The following is a 22,016-nucleotide window of genomic DNA, read 5'->3' as shown; positions in this document are numbered from 1 at the left end:
CAAAGATCCAATACGCTGCATGCAGAGCCAAAACAAAAACTGGTTTGTTTGTTTAATAAAATAATAATATGAAATTAAAGTGAAATAGTTTCATAACCTGTATTATAACTGTAGTCACCCTAGATGACACATCATCCGTTGCGCCGGTCAGTTTCACCTTTAATCAAGAATATGCCAGAACCAAATGAGAATATTTACAGATTACCTCGGAATGAGACCTCGGTCTGTGAAGGATGCAGAACACAGAAACTCGTTGAGAATGGAGATGCATGTTAGATGTTTTATATCCCTTTAGATATTGTAAATAAACAACAAGTTTTTATAGAGATTGTGTCATGTCTTTTCTTTGACGCACGCGATGAACAGCCCCGAAAAGGCGCCTTTATTTAGCCTGTAGCCTAAATAAGTTTAGATTTTATAACATAGGCCTATAATGTTCCATTACTTTAAATGTATAATGTTTTTTTAATATTTATGGATTATATAAAATATATAGTTTATATAAATGCGCTCTGATCATTCAAGGATCATAATGCGTTGCATATTCTTCTTATTCTTCATTAGGCTTGATCCGTAAATTGTGTATTTTATAAACTGATCGTTTATAAGGACTAAGCTATTAATAACTGTAATTCCTCGAATGGAAAAGTCTTGATTAAAGAAAAAGAGAACTTAATTCGACATATGCATATAGTGCGCTTATTTCTGCGCGCATCGCGCGCTTTACCGAATTACCTTTTTTATTTTTTTATGCACTATAAATGCATCTTGCAGCACCGAAAAGAGCAAATGCCAAGTTATTAGCGCAGCGCACAGACAGCTAGCTCGTCTAGTCTGAACCAGGGGTTTTCAAACTATTCATTGCACACCGATCCCATTGCATTTTATTTAGAATAAACCACTTATTTAAATAAATTAATTAAAAGGTTGCCTGCGTACTCTCCAATACACCACTGAATTATAGTGTCATAATATTTAATAATTATAATTAAGATAGACACCTGACCTCCATTTAATAAACAATTTATTTGCCATACTCTGTTAATTTGAAGTTTAAAGTTTAAATCATTTATGTTAAACTTAAATTATTTAAAAACTTAAAAAGACTTAAATTTAGTCATTTAAGACATTTTAGGTCATAAGTTCACATACATTGACCGTTGAATTTAGTAGGCCTATTCTGGTCTAAATAAGCTTTTTGCATCTTTGGTGTTTACACACACACAAATTAAGCAGTTTATACGTACATTTAATGTTACTTTGATGCAATAAAAAATTCTAAATAGTTGAAAGTGTTTACATATTCTTGAAATGTTGTTATTTTATAACTATGAAATTTATTACTAAACAAAGTGAATCATTATGAATTTGCCAAGAAATAATCCACTTTACCACTGTAAAGCAATGCCCCACACTCACTAGAACGGTAGAACCTGGACTGTATGATATGTTCTGTATATAAAATAGAGAAAATAAGCAAGATGCGAAGTCTCATGCAGCCTTAGTGAAATATAGCGCGTCACAGCAATGAACTAAAAATAAAACCACCCTTGAAATGCTGGCGATCCACTTTGGGTGGCACCAGCACACTCTGCCACACCTGTGGCTATGTCCCTGCTACAATAATAATAACAACAACAACGACAAAATAATAACAAAAAATAATAATAATAAGACAGGCCTACTTTGACGTTACAATAAAAAAGTATTAATTATCAAATAAATATTTACAATAGGCTAAAGGCATATATTAAATTAAAATAGGAGAAAATCCAATAGAAACAAATGGTACCATTTATTATAGCCCCATGCAGGGTCCAATGTGTTCTTACAACCATTGAATAACTAAGTAAATAATAATAATAACAATACTAATAATAATAGGCCTAATAATAATAATAATAATAATAATAATAATAATAATAATAATAATAATAATAATAATAATAATAAATTATTATTTTATACAGAGTAGGATATTATTTAGGCCTACAATAGCTCTGAAACAATCATGTAAACCAGGTGCAGCTCGGAAATGGCTTTCTTTGCTCAGCATCAGGTGCACAGCAGCAAGAAGCTTGGCAGTGAACTATGACCTTATTTTAATGACAAATGTCTAAGAATACTGCTGATATACGTTTTTATTTAATTTATACATACGCAATGAATGTAAGCCTGCTAACTGTGTGTGGTTCAAATGATAGAATATGTAAACTTTGTTTATATATATAATTAAATAATAATAATTAAAAGCCTGCGTGTAAGGCTTTTATTTTGAGGGTGACGTCACGAGCGCAGATTTGGTTGACCAATTAGAGGAAAGTGGGCGTTTCAGCACCGCCTACATGTGTAAAATGAATTTTAAAGTCGTTTATCCGTTTTCCTACCCTAAACCAAAAAACGAAAATCCAGCCAAAATCTCGTTTTTTTTGTTTTCTCGTGAGCAAAAGAAAAACGGAAAAACGGCCGTTTTCTCCATTTCCTTTATTCCGTTTGAAAATGGAAAACAAATGAACAAAATGTACACGGACCTAAAATGTCCCTAAAAGCTCACTTAATATTTTTCTCTTTATATTTGATTAGCATCCTTTAAAATAGCACCACATTTCAGGTCCGTGTACGTTTTGTTCATTTGTTTTCCATTTTCAAACGGAATAAAGGAAATGGAGAAAACGGCCGTTTTTCCGTTTTTCTTTTGCTCACGAGAAAACGAAAAAACGAGATTTTGGCTGGATTTTCGTTTTTTGGTTTAGGGTAGGAAAACGGATAAACGACTTTAAAATTCATTTTACACATGTAGGCGGTGCTGAAACGCCCACTTTCCTCTAATTGGTTAACCAAATCTGCGCTCGTGACGTCACCCTCAAAATAAAAGCCTTACACGCAGGCTTTTAATTATTATTATTTAATTATATATATAAACAAAGTTTACATATTCTATCATTTAAACCACACACAGTTAGCAGGCTTACATTCATTGCGTATATATAAATTAAATAAAAACGTTAATCAGCAGTATTCTTAGACATTTGTCATTAAAATAAGGTCATAGTTCACTGCCAAGCTTCTTGCTGCTGTGCACCTGATGCAGAGCAAAGAAAGCCATTTCCGAGCAGCACCTGGTTTGCATGATTGTTTCAGAGAAAGGGCTTTATAATAATAATAATAATTATTATTATTATTATTATTAATAATAATAATAATAATAATAATATTATTATTATTATCAGTTACTAGTGTTTTTATTGTTTGGTGTGTTTTTTTTTTCTTTTTAATAGTTGTTAGCAGAACCAGAATAAGAACACTTTGGGCCCTGCTATAAAAACAAAGGGTACCATTTGTTTTATTTATTTCTTCCTATTTTAATTAGCCTATATATTGTAATTATTTATTTGATAATTAATACTATTTTATTGCAACGCCAAAGTAGGCCTGTCTTATTATTATTTTTTATTATTAAATTTGCTGTTATTGTAGGCTAGATGGCAGGCTTTAAATATTTTAAATAACATTTACTCATAACCTTACTAATTCGAGAGCCGAACCTAAAAAAGTTTAAGTGCAATCAGCCTGTACAATAAAGGGAGCCGCAATGCATATTTCTAGCGCATTCTTTCACTCAACAATTATTGCTGGAATAATGAAATAAATTTCAAATTAACTAATTAAACACATTATAGTTGATAAAAAAATTGTGTCTAGTAGTTCCGACAAACAGATAAGCTCGCTACATGTGCGTTGCGCTAATAATTTGACATTTGCTCTTCTTGAGAAAGTGCTACAGCGGGCCCTGCTATTTCACATATAAGGTTAGTGATACGTATTTTAAATTAGTATTGCACATTATTCATTCATTTTCTTGTCAGCTTAGTCCCTTTATTAATCTGGGGTCGCCACAGCGGAATGAACCGCCAACTTATTTAGCAAGTTTTTATGCAGCGGATGCCCTTCCAGCCACAACCCATCTCTGGGAAACATCCACATACACAAACACTTATACAGTAAGGACAATTTAGCCTACCCAATTCACCTGTACCGCATGTCTACTGTGGGGAAAACCGGAGCACCCGGAGGAAACCCACGCGAACACACTACACTACTGAATTAGACACACAATCTCAAAAAAAAAAACTTGATGCTTATTTACATTATCTAAAGTCATTTCTTAAGAGGTAGGATCTGTTGTTGTATTATATATTTTCGTTTTAATATGCAAATAATTTTCTTTAATTTGTAATAGGTCCCTCATTGCATAAAATAACCAGCCTTTGTATTCAATATGTTTGTAAATTGTCCATCCAGTTTGACGCAAGCAAGCTAAACAACATTTTGGCCTGTTTTGCTTATTAAATGAGTGATTTTCACGGAGAAACAAATCATCCATCCACACAGTTTTGTATAGGACCTGTGTGAACAAAAATATACACTTCATCATAGCCTATAGGAAAATGTATCTGTTTAGAACCAATTTTGTGTTGTATAATTAAAAATATTAAAAATACAATAATAAAAAAAAGGAATAATATTTGAAGTGCAATGCTTCAAAGATCCAATACGCTGCATGCAGAGCCAAAACAAAAACTCGTTTGTTTGTTTAATAAAATAATAATATGAAATTAAAGTGAAATAGTTCCATAACCTGTATTATAACTGTAGTCACTCTAGATGACAAATCATCCGTTGCGCCGGTCAGTTTCACTTTTAATCAAGAATGTGCCAGAACCAAACGAGAATATTTATAGATTACCTCGGAATGAGACCTCGGTCTGTGAAGGATGCAGAACACAGAAACTCGTTGAGAATGGAGATGCATGTTAGATGTTTTATATCCCTTTAGATATTGTAAATAAACAACTAGTTTTTATAGAGATTGTGTCATATCTTTTCTTTGACGCACGCGCTGAACAGCCTGTAGCCTAAATAATAGTTTAGATTTTATAACATATAATGTTCCATTACTTTAAATGTATAATGTTTTTTAATATTTATGAATTATATAAAATATATAGTTTATATAAATGCGCTCTGATCATTCAAGGATCATAATGCGTTGCATATTCTTGTTATTCTTCATTAGGCTTGATCCATAAATTGTGTATTTTATAAACTGATCGTTTATAAGGACTAAGGTATTAATAACTGTAATTCCTCGAATGGAAAAGTCTTGATTAAAGAAAAAGAGAACTTAATTCGACATATGCATATAGTGCGCTTATTTCTGCGCGCATCGCGCGCTTTACCGAATTACCTTTTTTATTTTTTATGCATTATAAATGCATCTGGCAGCACCGAAAAGAGCAAATGCCAAGTTATTAGCGCAGCGCACAGACAGCTAGCTCGTCTAGTCTGAACCAGGGGTTTTCAAACTATCCATTGCACACCGATCCCATTGCATTTTATTTAGGATAAACCACTTATTTAAAATTAATTAATTAAAAGGTGCGTACTCTCCAATACACCACTGTAGTGTCATAATATTTAATAATTATAATTAAGATAGACACCTGACCTCCATTTAATAAACAATTTATTTGCCATACTCTGTTAATTTGAAGTTTAAAGTTTAAATCATTTATGTTAAACTTAAATTATTTAAAAACTTAAAAAGACTTAAATTTAGTCATTTAAGACATTTTAGGTCATAAGTTTACATACATTGACCGTTGCATTTAGTAGGCCTATTCTGGTCTAAATAAGCTTTTTGCATCTTAGGTGTTTACACACAAATTAAGCAGTTTATACGTACATTTAATGTTACTTTGAAATTACTTTTGATGCAATAAATAATCCTAAATAGTTGAAAGTGTTAACATATTCTTGAAATGTAGTTATTTTATAACTATGAAATTTATTACTAAACAAAGTGAATCATTATGAATTTGCCAAGAAATAATCCACTTTACCACCGTACAGCCATGCCCCACACTCACTAGAACGGTAGAACCTGGACTGTATGATATGTTCTGTATGTAAAATAGAGAAAATAAGCAAGATGCGCAGTCTCATGCAGCCTTAGTGAAATATAGCGCGTCACAGCAATGAACTAAAAATAAAACCACCCTTGAAATGCTGGCGATCTTAATTTTTTCAGCCTACACTGACTGAGAATAATGTTGCACTATTTTATTAACAAATAATTAGAATGTTTTTTTTCCTTCAACACATTCATCATTACTTTTGCCTGTGCAAGTTTTTTTGCGCGCGCTTGAGCGCGAAGGCATCTATTTTCAGGTGCAAGATGCCACTTTGGGTGGCACCAGCACACTCTGCCACACCTGTGGCTATGTCCCTGCCACAATAATAATAACAACAACAACGACAAAATAATAACAAAAAATAATAATAATAAGACAGGCCTACTTTGACGTTGCAATAAAAAAGTATTAATTATCAAATAAATATTTACAATAGGCTAAAGGCATATATTAAATTAAAATAGGAGAAAATCCAATAGAAACAAAAGGTACCATTTATTATAGCCCCATGCAGGGTCCAATGTGTTCTTACAACCATTGAATAACTAAGTAAATAATAATAATAACAATACTAATAATAATAGGCCTAATAATAATAATAATAATAATAATAATAATAATAATAATAATAAATTATTATTTTATACAGAGTAGGCTATTATTTAGGCCTACAATAGCTCTGAAACAATCATGTAAACCAGGTGCTCCTCGGAAATGGCTCTTTGCTCAGCATCAGGTGCACAGCAGCAAGAAGTTTGGCAGTGAACTATGACCTTATTTTACTGACAAATGTCTAAGAATACTGCTGATTTACGTTTTTATTTAATTTATACATACGCAATGAATGTAAGCCTGCTAACTGTGTGTGGTTCGAATGATAGAATATGTAAACTTTGTTTATATATATAATTAAATAATAATAATTAAAAGCCTGCGTGTAAGGTTTTTATTTTGAGGGTGACGTCACGAGTGCAGATTTGGTTGACCAATTAGAGGAAAGTGGGCGTTTCAGCACCGCCTACATGTGTAAAATGAATTTTAAAGTCTTTTATCCGTTTTCCTACCCTAAACCAAAAAACGAAAATCCAGCCAAAATCTCGTTTTTTCGTTTTCTCGTGAGCAAAATAAAAACGGAAAAACGGCCGTTTTCTCCATTTCCTTTATTCCGTTTGAAAATGGAAAACAAATGAACAAAACGTACACGGACCATTTCAGTATGTGATTTTGCGATTGATGCGATTGTGACTATAGGCCTAACGTACTTACGAAAAATATTCACATTTCACAAACGTTACCACGACTCTGTTACATTGTGTAAGAAAATATATTAATATTATTTGTCAACTGTATTAAAGTAGATTTTCACAGATAGACAGCAGTACAAAAGTACAAAATATTTACGATAATAATGACAAGAAAAACAAACAAAAAACTATTTTAACAGTCAGAATGCACATAATTAATGATCTCTGTTGATCTCTATGGGGGATATACACACGGACTTTTAATTTCATCCATCAGCCAGCCTCAGCGCTTCCGGTAAACAGTCTTTCCATTATAAAAGTGCCAAGTTTAATGTCTAATTTCTTTGAAAATCAGTGATCGTCACTGTCTGATAGATATACAATATTAAGTGGGCCTCAGACCGGATAAGAGGCAATGCGTTTAATTCCATTATGCCCCGCCATGTCTTCAAAATATGAATATTTTACCACAGTATTCAATGAAGTTTCTCCACTCGCCTGCTGATCCTGGCTGCGCTAGAGTTTACAAGGTCTTTCATCTCGTTTTATGCTTGAACAACTAAATAAATGCTTATGTCTATTTGACTGAATGTTTTGTAATGAAATTGAAAATAGTCACATTAAGCTTTCACTGGAATCGGCTGAAACAAACTAGCTGTTCATATAGCCCATTGGTAATTTGTTGTCTTTTATTGGGTGCATGTTTAGACAACTACATTTAGTGCATTATGTTCTAAAACACACCAGAACCAATAAAATGTAGCTACTGTTTTTAAGTTGTATTTATGGTGGATGAAATTAGACCTTTAGTGATGATTTCTGTTACTTGATTCACATAGAAATGAACTTGCCAAAATAATAAATGTGGTTGAAAACAACGGCATATAAATAGTTATATAATATGCTAGCTAACCTGCTGACTTTAGACCAAAATTAAATTGTGCATTAAAAGAGTACATCTGTGTATGTGTTAAAAACGATTGCATTTAATATCTTACTTAATATCTTTACTTATTTGTTAAATGTCCTTTCAGAGGTTCTGGACTGGAGATCCACTTTTAGCACCCCTTTGATCTCAGCAAGACCCCGGTGAGAAAACTCCTGGAAAGGTAACAGCCTCTCATCATCAAGCCTCTGCACAATTGCACAAACAGTGAATCACATGCTTAAGTTGAATAGTATAGAGGTACTAAAATAAAAACTAGTGATGCTTATCCTACCAAGCAAGCATCATTAATAAATCTTCCCTCAGTCCATAAAATCATGTGTCGTTTTTGTTCAGGCAGCGCATTGATTCTTTCAGTGGTGGAGTTGCGCAGCTGGCAAATGCCAGCTCTCATCTAATATTCCCTCACCATCACTGACACGTGACATAACGAGTTCTAACATCCCCGTCTAATGCTGACAAGTTGAGGGGAGCTGATTTCTGCACAGGAAGCCATTTTGTTCTAGCTCTGTGTAATGAGACAGATCCGTGAGAGGGGGGAGATGTTGCGCACACGCACCCGAAACGCACCATGCACAGCCGGGGGACGCTAAATAAGCGCAGCTTCTTTTAACTTGACAGGCACACCCTAAATCTTTTGCTGTTGTGCAACTTGAAACAGGATTGAATTGTGACCAAGGTTGCTATTTTAGCTTTTTCTTAAAGTCATTTCCTTCTAATCAAGGGGCCATGTGACTTTCTGCATGAGGTAACAGGACACATGCTGATATTGAGCGCTCGTGGGTGAGAGGCACAGATTCAGAGCTCAGTATCATGTAAATAGCTTGCGTTTGGTTTGGGTTGTTATCTAGCTTAAACAACGCTATAAAAGAGGCCATTAAAAGTGTGCAATCCAATATACATCCACAAATCCAGACAGGAAAATCACGGCGGCCCGCTATACATGCAGCCCACATGAGCACTGGAATGTAAACAAACCAGACTTCAAACGAAACCTGTGTCGAGGGGAGGGACGGGCGCTGTAAGCACAGATTGCACCGTGTTTCTGACAGAGGTGAACATCACGAGCAGGTTTTTACAGTGCTCCTCTGCCTTTTATGAAACGGCATGGAGAGACCCCACAAAAGCAAGAAAGAGCAGTCTCTTGTGCTCCGCTTCAGTCTCTTTCTTCTCTCCGCTCTCTTTCCTGCCTCCCTCCTCAACACAAAAAAAGGAAAGCAATCAGACAGGACACATGGAAATTTCCATGACTACGCTTGTAAAAATGTACCCTTGTGACTTGATTTTAAACAAACGCTATGTGCCAAATTTGAGCTTGTTTATCAGTGGGGCTGCCAGAGAGGCTTTTGTGGCTGAGATAAAATCTTGACTCGAGAGTGTCTGCAGAAACTGCTTGCCTTGTGTTTATGGCACCGAAACAATCCTTGCACCGGTCCAAACTTGCCTCTATGCCATTCACCCTGCTTTTAATCTTTATCACAGTGAGCGGGAGGACAGACATTATGTTCTTTGTAATTGCGATTATCTTTCCATGATGCCACAGATCTCAAGAACATGAAGTTTGGTACTTGAAAACTCCTATAGAGCGAACATATGGACTCTATTAAAAACGTATTTGAGTGATCCAGAGACTGTAACTTGTGAGAGGGAAAGACTGGGTCAGAAACAAGGGTGCCTTGTGCCTGGTGGTGTAAATTTGTCTTCTTTATTTAGGCGATGGCGCACACTGGCCTCCACAGCAAAGTCAACATACACTACATCGCTGCTTCCAGCAAGCTTGAACACACTTCTACAAGCTACTCACATTCACTAAAGGTCCAACATAGGTAGCTGTTGGACTTCCCAAAAGGTTAAGAATGAGGGAAATAGCTTTATATCTTCACCGTTTTACTCACAATGCCTTTAAATATACTGTAACTATGTTATTACAAGGGTTTCAAGAAATTTCATGTAATCATTGATCAGATCAAAGTTCAATTGCATGTGCACCAACTTAAGAAGCACAACTTGATTATTAGTCAAGAGATGCTGTCCAAGAGTAACATGTATGATTTGTTTTAGCTCATTTTAAACTGAATAAATCTTTATTTTAATAACAAGCATTTGGTTTGCTTGAAGAATGTAAATGTATATGTATTTGCATTAGATATATAAATATATAACTATTAAACAGTTGTATGCAAGTATACATAATATAAGTATATAAAAATATATATGTATTAAAATATATATCCATTTATCAATGAATATAGGCAATGTAGTTTGGTGCATTTAAACAAAACCGATTTACTAAACAGATATATTTATTAAAATAATATTTTAGTCACCAAACATATTTAGAAATTGAAAGATAATACAATAAAATTCAGGCAAAATATTGCAAACAAAATTACAACCTACAAAATTTCAACAAATTTTTTCTGTTTTTTTTTTTTTTTTTTTTGGCTTTTCTTGATTTTTCCTCTTTTTTTAATTTGTATTTAATATTTTTTTATACCATAAATTTGGGTGTACTAGTTTTTGGACTGTTATCGTAAGTTATTTTATTAGATAAGCTCCAGAATTGGCTTCAGTACTGACTAATCTAATGTATTTGCACAAATATAATATTGTAGAGCCTCCTATTAAAAATATGAATTTAAAAGAGAGATTTGTGAGGGGTGTGCTTATATTTGCTAAGCGCTGTATGTATGTGAATGTAAGAGTGTATGGGTGTTTCCCAGTACTGGGTTGCAGCTGGAAGTGCATCCGCTGTGTAAAACATATGCTGGATAAGTTGGCGGTTCATTCCACTGTGGTGACCTCAGATTAATAAACGGGCTAAGCCATAAAGAAAATGAATGAATGAATGAATGTAAGCAATAACCAAATAAATGTGCATGCATAATAAATATTACAAATAAATATGTATTTCTAAATATAAATAAATGTTTAAATATTTAAATGTAAGTAATAGATAAATGTGTGCCTGTCATTGATTTATATAATCTCTATGCAGTTCGTCTTTTAAAAAATAAATAAATAAGTTGACAGATGTTGCAAGATTTCACTGTTCAACAGTCTCAAAGCAAGAACATTTGGCAAAAAAAATAAGTGCTTTTGGTATTAAAATGCCAACAACATGTGAAAAATATTCACAATGCGGATGCATGAATTTGTGTCGGAAGTTTTTCCATTACTGAAACAATCCTTTATATCATTCCTTGTCATCACCACAAATGGCCACCAATGCCTGAAATTGTTTTCAAAACCTGATTCATGAAAGAAAAAACAACAACAAAGAGAATATGTTTTTCATAACCGTCAGAAACTGCCACAGTCTCCTGCTCAGTCAAAGCCTGTACTTGTATCTCTATGCAAAGCGCTTTAAGATGTGCGCGGAGGCTGACGTCATACGAGAAAGAAAAGCGCTCCACGCAACCATTCGCAGCAGTCAGGAGCCTATTCAAGTCACAGCAATGTTAAGGAAGTCTGCGCTCTGAGACGGTGCACACAGTTCTTGCACAAACACATACATGCCATTACATGCAGGAATAAAACTCACAACTGAAATTGTAAAATAAATGTCCAATGTCCATGATCAAAGCTCAATGCAACATAAAACCCAAGAGAAAGTCTTTCAGGTATAGCCCTCTCTCCCTTTCATTTCCCCCTTCAAAAAAAAAAGCCCATGCTGTTTCGCAACTCCTGCCTGAAGCTGTTCATGCAGAGAAGGTGAAATTTAAAGCTCTTACCTGGGCAAGCGCAACCTCCAACAGACATCTTCTCACATGTTTGGCACTGCTCTTAATGAAATGGTGTTGTTCAGTCCACGCACTGTTAGCATGGGCTTCTTCTGAGAAATAGAAACAGGCAAAAAGGGGTGGGGAGTCAGCAGGAGGAGGGCACAAAAAAAAATCAAAATGTAGAAACAAGAGCTCTGAGAGAAGCAGGAAGTAGGAATTACACTCCTGCTCGACACTGCACCCAGGTTCATTAATATGCAAATTGCAATACTTGTGGGAGGGAGAAAATATGACTGTGTGTGTGAGAGACACAGGAGAGGACCAGAGAGGGAGGGAGAGCATTGTCAAAGTGACCTGTGAGGCACATTTTAGAGCACATTGGCCATGTGATGCTGTGCTTTTCTCTCTCTCTCTGTCCGTGTATTGCCTATTTTTGCCTTGTGCTGCTAACAGAGATAAACAGAGGCAGCCTGAGCCCAGAGGCATGGAGTCATTACCGCCTAGTGGAGCTGCGACACACTGCATAAACACACACTCACACACACACACACACACACACAGGCACAAGTACAGCATGCCCTCCTGATGCTCCCTGGGGTCGAGCTGCTACACACACTCTCGGTTTGTCTTCTCCTCATATAGCTGTACTTCTCCTCTTTGCTTGGTTTGTATGTTCAAGTAAGCTATGCTTTTGTTTTTCTTTAACACTTTCTTTGATAAAAAAAAATAAATAATTGGGAAGAGATGCAAAACTTGGTAGAATAATCAGTTTTTGTGACAAAATGTTATATTTATAAGAATCAGCAAATATTAGGGGTATTATTGAGAGTTTTATTTTATTTATATACTGTGTGTATTTTTATAATTGAAGTCAAAATTATAAGCCCCCCTTTGATTTCATTTTCCTTTTAAATATTTCCCAAATGATGTTTACAAGAACAAGGAAATTTTCACAGAATGTCTGATAATATTATTTCTTCTGGAGAAAGTCTTATTTTTTTTATTTTTGCTAGAATAAAAGTAGTTTTAATACCATTTTAAGGTCAAAATTTCTTGCCACTTTTAGTTATATATTTTTCAATATTTTACAGAACAAACCATCGTCATACAATAACTTGCCTAGTAATTACCCTAACCTGCATAGGTAACCTAATTAACCAAGTTAAGCCTTTGATGTCACTTTAAGCTGTATAGAATTGTCTTGTAAAATATGTAGTAAAATATTATTTACTGTCATCATGGCAAAGATAAAATAAATAACTTATTATAGACGAGTTATTAAAACTATTATGTTAAAAAATGTGTTGAAAAAATCTCTGTTAAAAAGAAATTGTGGGCTAATAATTCTGATTTCATATATATATATATATATATATATATATATATATATATATATATATATATATATATATATAAGGGGTGTCAAAATTAATTGTTTCTTTGTTAAGCTGCCATGCAGACGCAGACAATTCGATATTGGTTCAGTAATAGATCCTATTATGTACTGACGTCATTTATCACATACGCGCTATGTCACGGTAGAATACTATAGTGAGGGAGGCGAGCACGGGTAATTTAAACATGGAAACTCTGCACAATTCACTGCGTGTTTGCTAGACAGTCATTCACTGACACTGAAGTTATAGCAGAAGCCCTTAACAAACAAAATAAGTAGTGCTAGTATTGCAAAAATTAACTTACATGTGTAATTTACTCATTTTTGTATTCTTATTTGATTACATTTGCATTTACATTAGTCTCAAAAACTACTAAAATGCTGTTTTATGCATGCCAGGCCAGTAGATGGTGATGTCACATAAACACAATTTTTCTACAGGCCTGTATTCCGCCTTAGTTGTTTTGGTTATCAAGTATGACGAGTATGCCTTGAGAGTTGAGCATGACTAAACACGAAATATGTATAGGCCATTTTGTCATTATGATGTTATCTCCATTTTCTTAAATCAACATATTTGTAGTTTTCATTGACGTGGTGATGTAATTGTATTCAAAAACACTAACACTATACAATTTTCAAAGGTTTGTGTTTTTCATGGTCAGCAAAATTGCCATTGTGTAAATGAGCATTCCAATTTTTTAATCTTTAAACTACTTTCTATATAGGATGTCATTGACGTTGCACTCCTAAGAATAGAATTTAGGAATAAAATGCAGGTATTTTAGTGTCCAGAAAAATAGAAATGTCTTTGTAGTAAAATTTAACTGTACATTTTGCCATATTCAAATAGCTTGGATTTACAGAGTGCTTCTTAGAATACCTTAATATTAATACTAATACATTAATACTAATGTCCAAAAACAGTAGTACATTTATCTCTAAGCATAGTAACTATGATTAACAAACATTTAATAATAAAGACAACAGAATGCTTATAGGTTATCATATTCATGCAGCATGCTGTTCATATGGTACATCAATGTACATTAAGGAACACCAAGATATTTCCATGGTACAAGTTCAGAAGACATGCAAACCTTATTTGTGAATTTAGCGACTTATTTATTCATCATGATTTTTATTTGTTAGCATATTTATATAATACAATGTACTACATCAAAGTTCTTTGATACCATGATATACAAAGTCCAAAAATACCCTGTTTTTAAAATGCAGCATCTGGCATTTATTCATACTGACAAGAAAATGGTTCACTTAACAGCTACAGACAGTTTAGATTAAAAATGCAAAACATACCTGGAGCAGTGGGACATTGAAGAAACAGCCCAGGCTAGTGTGCTAAGGTGTCTAATTTCTTCAAGGAGACAATGTTTAAACCTGACTGAGCACTCGCACTATCTAGTTATTCACTTTGTAAGTACAAAAAGCTCAGCATTTGTCTTTGTCTCTAAGCGCACCCTCACATCTTCAGCCCTCCCTGTTTTAGAGACTCATTGGCTTTCTCGTAGTCCCAAAGGACAGACAGAGGTCCCTGTCCACATGGCACCCGCTCGGTGTCAACCCTGCGATCGATCCGACGCCTCCCTCGCTCTGCCCTGCTCTGTCTTCTCAAAGCCTCTCTCTCCCTCCAGTGGGCTGTGCTTCTAACTACGAATCTCACACACCACTGGTCCTTTACGTCCCCTGTCAAAGCCGCCTGACAACTCCAGAGAGAGAGGGGGGGGGAGCACTCAGCAACCTCTTGATTTCACAGACTCCCATCCGGCGTATCTAGGGAACAAGGCACTGCTTTCATCACACCGCTGTTATTTCATGTCACCTGTCACTCAAAATCAATACGCTGACACGGAGACAACACTCTCCGGCCAGATGTAAAATCAGACGTATTCGGCAATTATAGCACTCCTAAGATGCCTCTAATGAACTCAATTGCTTTAGTTTTCTCAGCCGAGAGCTCCAAAATACAGTAAGCGAAGAACAAAGAGAGGCACTCCACGGAGAATAATTTCACACTGAAGGGTTGCCTTTCTCCGCTGTAGGAAATGGGTTTTTGTTTTCAGCGCCACAGATTGGCTTTGAAGCCCTGAGCCTCGGGAGATGCTCTTCACCACAGACTGCACAATCAGGTCTCGCTCTCCCACCCTCCCTCCCTCCCTCCTTCGTCCTTAGTCGCACGCTCTCACACTCTCCGACTCGCGGCTCTGCTGAAAACAAAGATGATCCCTGCTCTGTCTTTCCTCTGACACCACCATTGTTGAAGCTTAGATGTTTACCTGCATGTGCTGACACTCACTCACCTTCCCTCGCAGTCCCTGTCGAGAAAGAAACAGAGAGGAAGTGTCAACAATCAACTCCTGATCCAATTAAGTGCATGAAAACAGTAACACGCAATGCTCGATTTATCAAGCCAAATGAATCTCATCAAGTTAACCTTGTTCCATATTTTTCACCCCACCACATTTCACCTCTTACCTCAGGGTCTGTGCTGTTTGTGGTGGTCGAAGCTTGTCGTATTGATGATCTGGAGCTGGGTCAATTAGCCCCTAAAAAGCATGGACAGAGAGAGAGAGAGAGAGAGAGAACGTAGAGGAGAGCAAAAGGAGGAGGCGGGAGAGAGTGCACAGATCCACTGGAATAAATATGACGCAGAGCCAGAGCAACTTCTCCAGCCCGCTGTACCCAGCGAGGGCACTGTCACCATGGCAACGGCAGAGCAGTGATAGCTCGCCGGGGCACACAAGGCACGGCATTATTCTGTCTCTCACTCACTGGAAATACACAGTTCCACTCAGGCAGCGAGCACGTAGGCAGGCGGACGGGTGCCTCGTGTTCAATTAACTTTACTTGTTCTGGGCCCCAGGAGCCCAGCCACCTGTGACCTGCAATGAGGACTGATGCTGCTTAATGCAAAGATTATTTGAGAACATGCCAAATGGCGTGCAAATCAGCATTTGGAGATCGATCCTCCACTGGCTCTTTGTTTAACAAAGCTAATAGTCTGTCTACTTAGTTTGTATGGCATTTTCAATTGAGAAACACTTATTGAACAAAAACTTTAAGGTTTAAGCTGAACTCAGAATCTGGCTAAAACTATGCCAACAATGGATATGAGCAGCACAACACAACTCAAGACTATACAAACCTGTCTATACGGTGCAGTGTTAATATCAGCAACAAACCTGAGTAAACTGATGTTTTTTTTGTGACACTGATGCAAAGGACAAATGATTTCAGTGGTTGTTTTGTCACACCAAGTGCAGACACTCTTGAGCTGTTGTGGCGTAGTGCACAACCATTGGCAATGCTCATGTATGGTGACCCCCCAAAAAAAGATTGAACAGCTGAAAAGGGACCAAAACTCTCTCTGAAAAGAGACAAATCCAGCCAAGAGTTACTATAGACCATTTCAATGTGGTCATGTCATTGGCCCATGAACATTTCCTGCTAGTTATCAAACTATTCCATAACTGTAACAAGAGGCAATTCGATTATAACTTAATGGTAAAACAGCTATCATGACATCATTTATCAATATGTGGCTCTTTTTGTATTCTCGAAGGCTATAAAAATTAAAAATGTAAAACAGGAAATACATTTTTCAGATTCTTACTAGTTTCAACTGTTTGGCAGTTTATCACTTTGGGCCTCATGTATCAATGCTCAAAAACTTTGCGTGTGCCAGATTTCATGCTCACGTTTGGATTTACTTACGATGAAATTAAAGTGAGTGTGCGTTGGTCCACGCCAACTTCATGCCTGGCATACGTGCATTTCTTGTGTGTGTTTGTTTTATTTCCCTTGACGACTCGTAGAGGCAATTTTGTTTAATTGCACACTACAAACAAAGTATCTTTGAGTCGTGCAATGCCAGCTTTGTGGGAGGGGATCATCTGCATGTCTAGCAGGTATAAGGTTTTCATACCATGCAGTTGACCAGCCAAACATTAAAGCGTGATGTGCAGCGATCGCCGGTTTTTACAATGTAATCGGAGCGATCAACTGCACGCACATTGCTATAAAGGCGCCATCTGAAGACGAATATGCATACGTGAATCGAAAAAATTTCCATTCAATAAATATGCAAATAATATGTGATGCTCAAATGCCCTTAACAAATATTGTAGCAGGGTGGCCTTGGTCAACTCATAATTTATTCATCCTCACAAACAGCATGGATGGGATGAGGCTCCAAGGTGGCAGGCACTCGGTCAGTTAAAGAGCGGGTGATTGGCACTGCCTTGATAAGAGCTGAGGGGTGCTGCTATAACGCCCTAACAAAGTGTTCCTCTAATACATATGTGTCTACCAAAGACACAGATACTACTCCAGACAGTAAAGTGTCGCCCACAATTGAGGCAACTCTCTTCTCAAAGGGTGTTAGTTCAGCATCCCTTGTTCCCCTGCCTGTTCGGTCCACACTTTGACGGTGCGAGTTTCATGTTAATACAGATGTACAAAGAGAATTGGCGTGGGATTCCGCATACGCAGTGTTTCATACGTCTGAATTTTTAACTGCGTACGCACATTTACAGCTTTGTCCGTACGCAATATTTTAGTATAAATTTAATGCAAGTCTTTGTACATGAGGCCATTGGACTGACACAAAAGTCCCCTGTAAAACTAGCCAATAAAAATATCTCAGCATCTCAATCTAATATTATTTGGCTTGTTAATCTCCTGGTTGGCATCACGGTGGTACAATGGGTAGCACGATTGCCTCACAGCAAAAATGACGCTGGTTCAATCCCTGGCTGGGTCAGTTGGCATTTCTGGAGTTTGCATGTTTTCCCTGTGTTCGTGTGGGTTTCTCCGGGTGCTCCGGTTTCCCCCAAAAGTCCAAAGACAAGAATTGAATAAACTAAATTGGTCATAGTGTATGTGTGTGTAAATGCTAGAGTGTGGGGGTGTTTCCCAGTGTTGGGTTGCTGCTGGAAGGGCATCCGCTGCGTAAAACGTATCCTGGATAAGTTGGCGGTTCATTCCGCTGTGGTGACCCCTGATTAATAAAGGGACTAAGCAGAAAAGAAAATGAATAAATAAATGAATGATCTGCTAATCAGATCTATCTGATATTACTGTTTGTTGGGTTGGCCAAGCAATTTCACTGGCTGAAATTGTCCCAAATCTTTAAAATCACTCCATAAAAATCTGGTTTGCTGATCTCCTGGCCTGGAAAGACTAGTTGGTTGAGGGAGTTTAAAGATTTTGGACACATTTTAACTGGTCTGGTTGGAATAGATTGTAAACAGGTTGACCAAGATTGGAGAATGACCCAAGTCAACTAACCCTTTAACTGCCCCACCAAGAAAAAAAACTTTTAATTTCACTAGTTAACACACTTTTTTTTTTTTTTAACACATCCCATAATTTCTAAAATATCAACCTCTACCAGTTGGTTGATATTATGGTGAAAGTACCAGAATTAATGATTATACTATAAAAAAATCTGAAAATATGAAGTGTATAAGACCAATTTATTTAAAAACATTTTTTTGGAATTGTGATTTCATTTTTGAATACTGAATCATCTTTATTTTTTGAAGTATGCCATAAAATATTTCAGATTCTCAATTAACATGTGTTGTGGTGCAACAGGATTATGTTTGTTTGATTATTTTTTTGTAAGCTATCATTGCTGTGTGTGTAACTATTATTTAAAACAGCCGTTCTTTAAATGACTTTAGCAATCATTATTTAAAACAGTCAAAACATGGTCAGCCATTTGGTAGAACAGGCAGTTAAAGGGTGAAACCAGCATTGGGTTTATGTCTTTATTTTTTTCCATTAGGGCTGTCAAATGAGATGAAGTAATCTATTAAAAACAAATAACTAAATGAATACATTAACATGGTTTAATTTAGTTGGGTTCAAGACTTTATTGAAAATTATTTGACCCAAGCTGAAATCAAAAGCAATTACATTTATCAGCAATGGAAAGCTGAAGTAGTTTCGGAAAAAAATGGTAGCGTCCAGACAGTCAAAAATATGTATAATAAGCTTTATCTTAATGATCTGTCAAGCTGTGCTAAAGAAAATTCCACCAAGTGGGCTGAGGAACCGGGCGATCTCTTCACCATAATTTGCTTGCTTAGGAAAATTCAGTATATTTTAAAAACAGCGCTGGCCAACAAGGATATGAGATTTTTCTTCTGTCTTTTTATGCTTTGAGTGGTGGTGTCTGCTGCTTGCCAAGAGCAAAGCTGAGTAATGAGACAGGATAGAGAGGGATGGAGAGTGCCAAGTGACTCCGGTCTCAACCAGTCTCAACAGAACCATTCTAATGATGAAAGCCGCACAATGGAAGGTGACCCAGTTATTGTCCTGCCTCCCTCTGCGTATTTCTCTCTCCGAAGACACCCTGGCCCAATTTCAACAGGCCTGTGCACATAGTCTGCGATTATGTATTTGCCTGTGCGTTATGGGTGGGCGGATGTTTGGTTGAATATAGCTCAAAAAGATCTACTGCAGATGTTTTGCCCACCCATAATAATAAGCCAAGATGTGAGTAAGTCCACCTGGAGAAGGCAGGATTAATGTGTGGAAATAGAAAAGAACTTCTCCTGTCGAGCTCAGGTAAAGGAATTAGATGCAAAGTGAAGTTCTGGATTGTGCATAAATCTGAATGAACTCCATCAGGTACTTTAGTGTTTGTATCATCTGGCAAACACAAGAAAACAGGATTTCATGCATAATGCTTTTATTGTGCTGACTTCAGCCCTCATTGGGCCAAACAGTGCCCTGCAGTGCAATTGTGAAGCCACTTTAGACGCATCTGCCTTTGGCAACAGCAGCATATGCTGGACATTAGCTCTAGTAATTCACTCTGCATGTTTGTATGTTACTCAAAAGCAGACAAGAACCTCAGTGTGCACTTTTAAGAAACACTGATTGCAAATAATCATTACACATATCGGGGCTGATTTGTATATTAAATACAGCTATATTGAAGATAGAAACTTTCCAAGCAAGTGCTACAAAGTGTTCTCACTGAGATCACTGAACTGAACACGAAGGCAAATTTTCAGGTCACTGCCACAGTGAAAGGAAAACGCCTTTGTACTGCATTATTTAGTCCTACTGGCACGATGAGATGTTTGAACAGTGTCAAGAGGTATATGTCTAATTAATTTAAGTACATTTTAGATCACTGAATTGATTGCCTCTATCCATGTTTATTCTGAGTTACAGCATTTGATTTCTTTGATAGGCCTGGCAGTCAGAATAAAACATTTAGCTTTTTTTTCAATGGTATTAAGTTGGATTATCCTAAAGAAATGGAAAAAATCTAGTAAAATATTAAATAAGCTTAAAACAGCCTGACCTATCACATCTTGTAGCTGTATTGTTTTACATTGTTTAAAATTACTTTACTAGGCTAAAAATATGGTCAGGAATATTACAATTAAAACAATTCATCAACACATTGATGTCATACTAAACAGATCTCTTAAAAAAAAAAGCAAAACTTGAAAATCAATACTTCAAAAAAAAAAAAACTTTTTTTGATGAACTGAATATTATGAACATGATTGAACTATTCCACATTTTTTAAATATACTACCATTTTTTTAAATAAACAGAAGTGTTAGTTTTTTATTTTTTAAATATAAAGTCAAATGGTATGTAGAAGGACTGATCCTCCAAACGCATCATTGTAATACAAAGTTTTTTTTATGCACATTCCACAGTCTACCCATTGTTTATAGTTTGAATTTGTATTTTTATTGGTATAGGCCTTCAAAGGACACCTATGATGAAAATCAACTTTTGTAAGCTGTTTGGACAGAACTGTGTGTGGGTATAGCTTGTCCACTGTCATATTTGAGTTATTATAAACCTAACAAGTCTCTTTTTAAAAATTTCCTGATAATTTAATCAGACCCAAATCGCAGTGATTTTGAGGCCCACTGCAACATGACATAGTAGTGCAATTTTCCCTGCCCACCAAATTGATTGACAGGCACCATGTTTCTAAAATAACATGTATACACATGAACACAGAACTATAAACTAGGATTAAAATATTTGTTTTAACAACGTGGTTTTTGTAAGTTTTATAAGTTTAAAACATTTTTAAAACAGAGCACATTTGTAAAAAAGAAAGTAAAATTGTAGAAATATCTAAATATCTAAGGAAGTAATATCTAAATTTTAACTGATATAAATCACCATAGCATCATGGTGTCAATAAACGCGCCTATATATATGTATGTGTGTGCACTGCAAGAGACATTTGTGACTCGTCATTTCAGAAAGACTTGAATAAACTCCACCAAAAATACATCAAATAAATTTACTTGGTATTTTTGACTAATAAACTGTATTTCAGCTTCATCCATGTCCTTCACTGTGCTGTTTATCTGAAGAGAAGCAGACACATGTCTGGGTGGGCAGGGAGAAGCAGCTCATTTGCATTTAAAGCTACAGGCTACAAAAACAGATACAACGTATTCAGACACCAAGATGGGCAAATTTTGAAGACTATAATAAATAATCTGATGGGTATTTTAGGCTGAAACTTAACAGACACATTCTGGAGACACCAAAGGCTTATCTTACATGTTACATTATCTTACAGGTTCCGTTTAACATCTGGCAAAGGGACCACCAATGAAAACTAGACTGGGCTAATTTAGGTACTTTTACGTTCTTGGGGAATGTTGCTTGACATAACTGCCACTTGTGAGAAAAAACAATGTACAAAAT

General features: G+C 36.0%; 1 protein-coding gene across 34 annotated transcripts in view; it reads right to left on the bottom strand.

Annotated features, from left to right (window-relative positions):
- Window positions 1-15,895, bottom strand: part of ldb1a (LIM domain binding 1a) — a 44,705-nt gene extending 28,810 nt beyond the window's left edge. For 13 of the 34 annotated variants that reach the window (XR_012388420.1, XR_012388426.1, XR_012388421.1 and 10 more), the window contains exons 1-3: window positions 15,783-15,895; window positions 15,608-15,622; window positions 11,900-12,000 (exon numbers count right to left, since the gene is read on the bottom strand). Coding sequence is in view for 26 of the 34 variants with exons in the window: in XM_005156757.5 (XP_005156814.1) it covers window positions 11,900-11,927 (28 nt within the window). In the remaining 8 variants the exon portion in view is untranslated. Of the gene's footprint in view, window positions 1-11,899; window positions 12,001-14,606; window positions 14,911-15,607; window positions 15,623-15,782 lie in introns of those variants that run through there. The other 21 variants (XR_012388422.1, XR_012388424.1, XR_012388425.1 and 18 more) reach the window with 3 other exon arrangements.
- Between the last annotated feature and the right edge of the window lie 6,121 nt (window positions 15,896-22,016).

The sequence above is a fragment of the Danio rerio genome, chromosome 13 (genome assembly GCF_049306965.1).
Source record: "Danio rerio strain Tuebingen ecotype United States chromosome 13, GRCz12tu, whole genome shotgun sequence".
NCBI lineage: Eukaryota > Metazoa > Chordata > Actinopteri > Cypriniformes > Danionidae > Danio > Danio rerio.
Note: the sequence above shows the minus strand (reverse complement) of the source record. Positions and strands in the feature narration are given on the sequence as shown.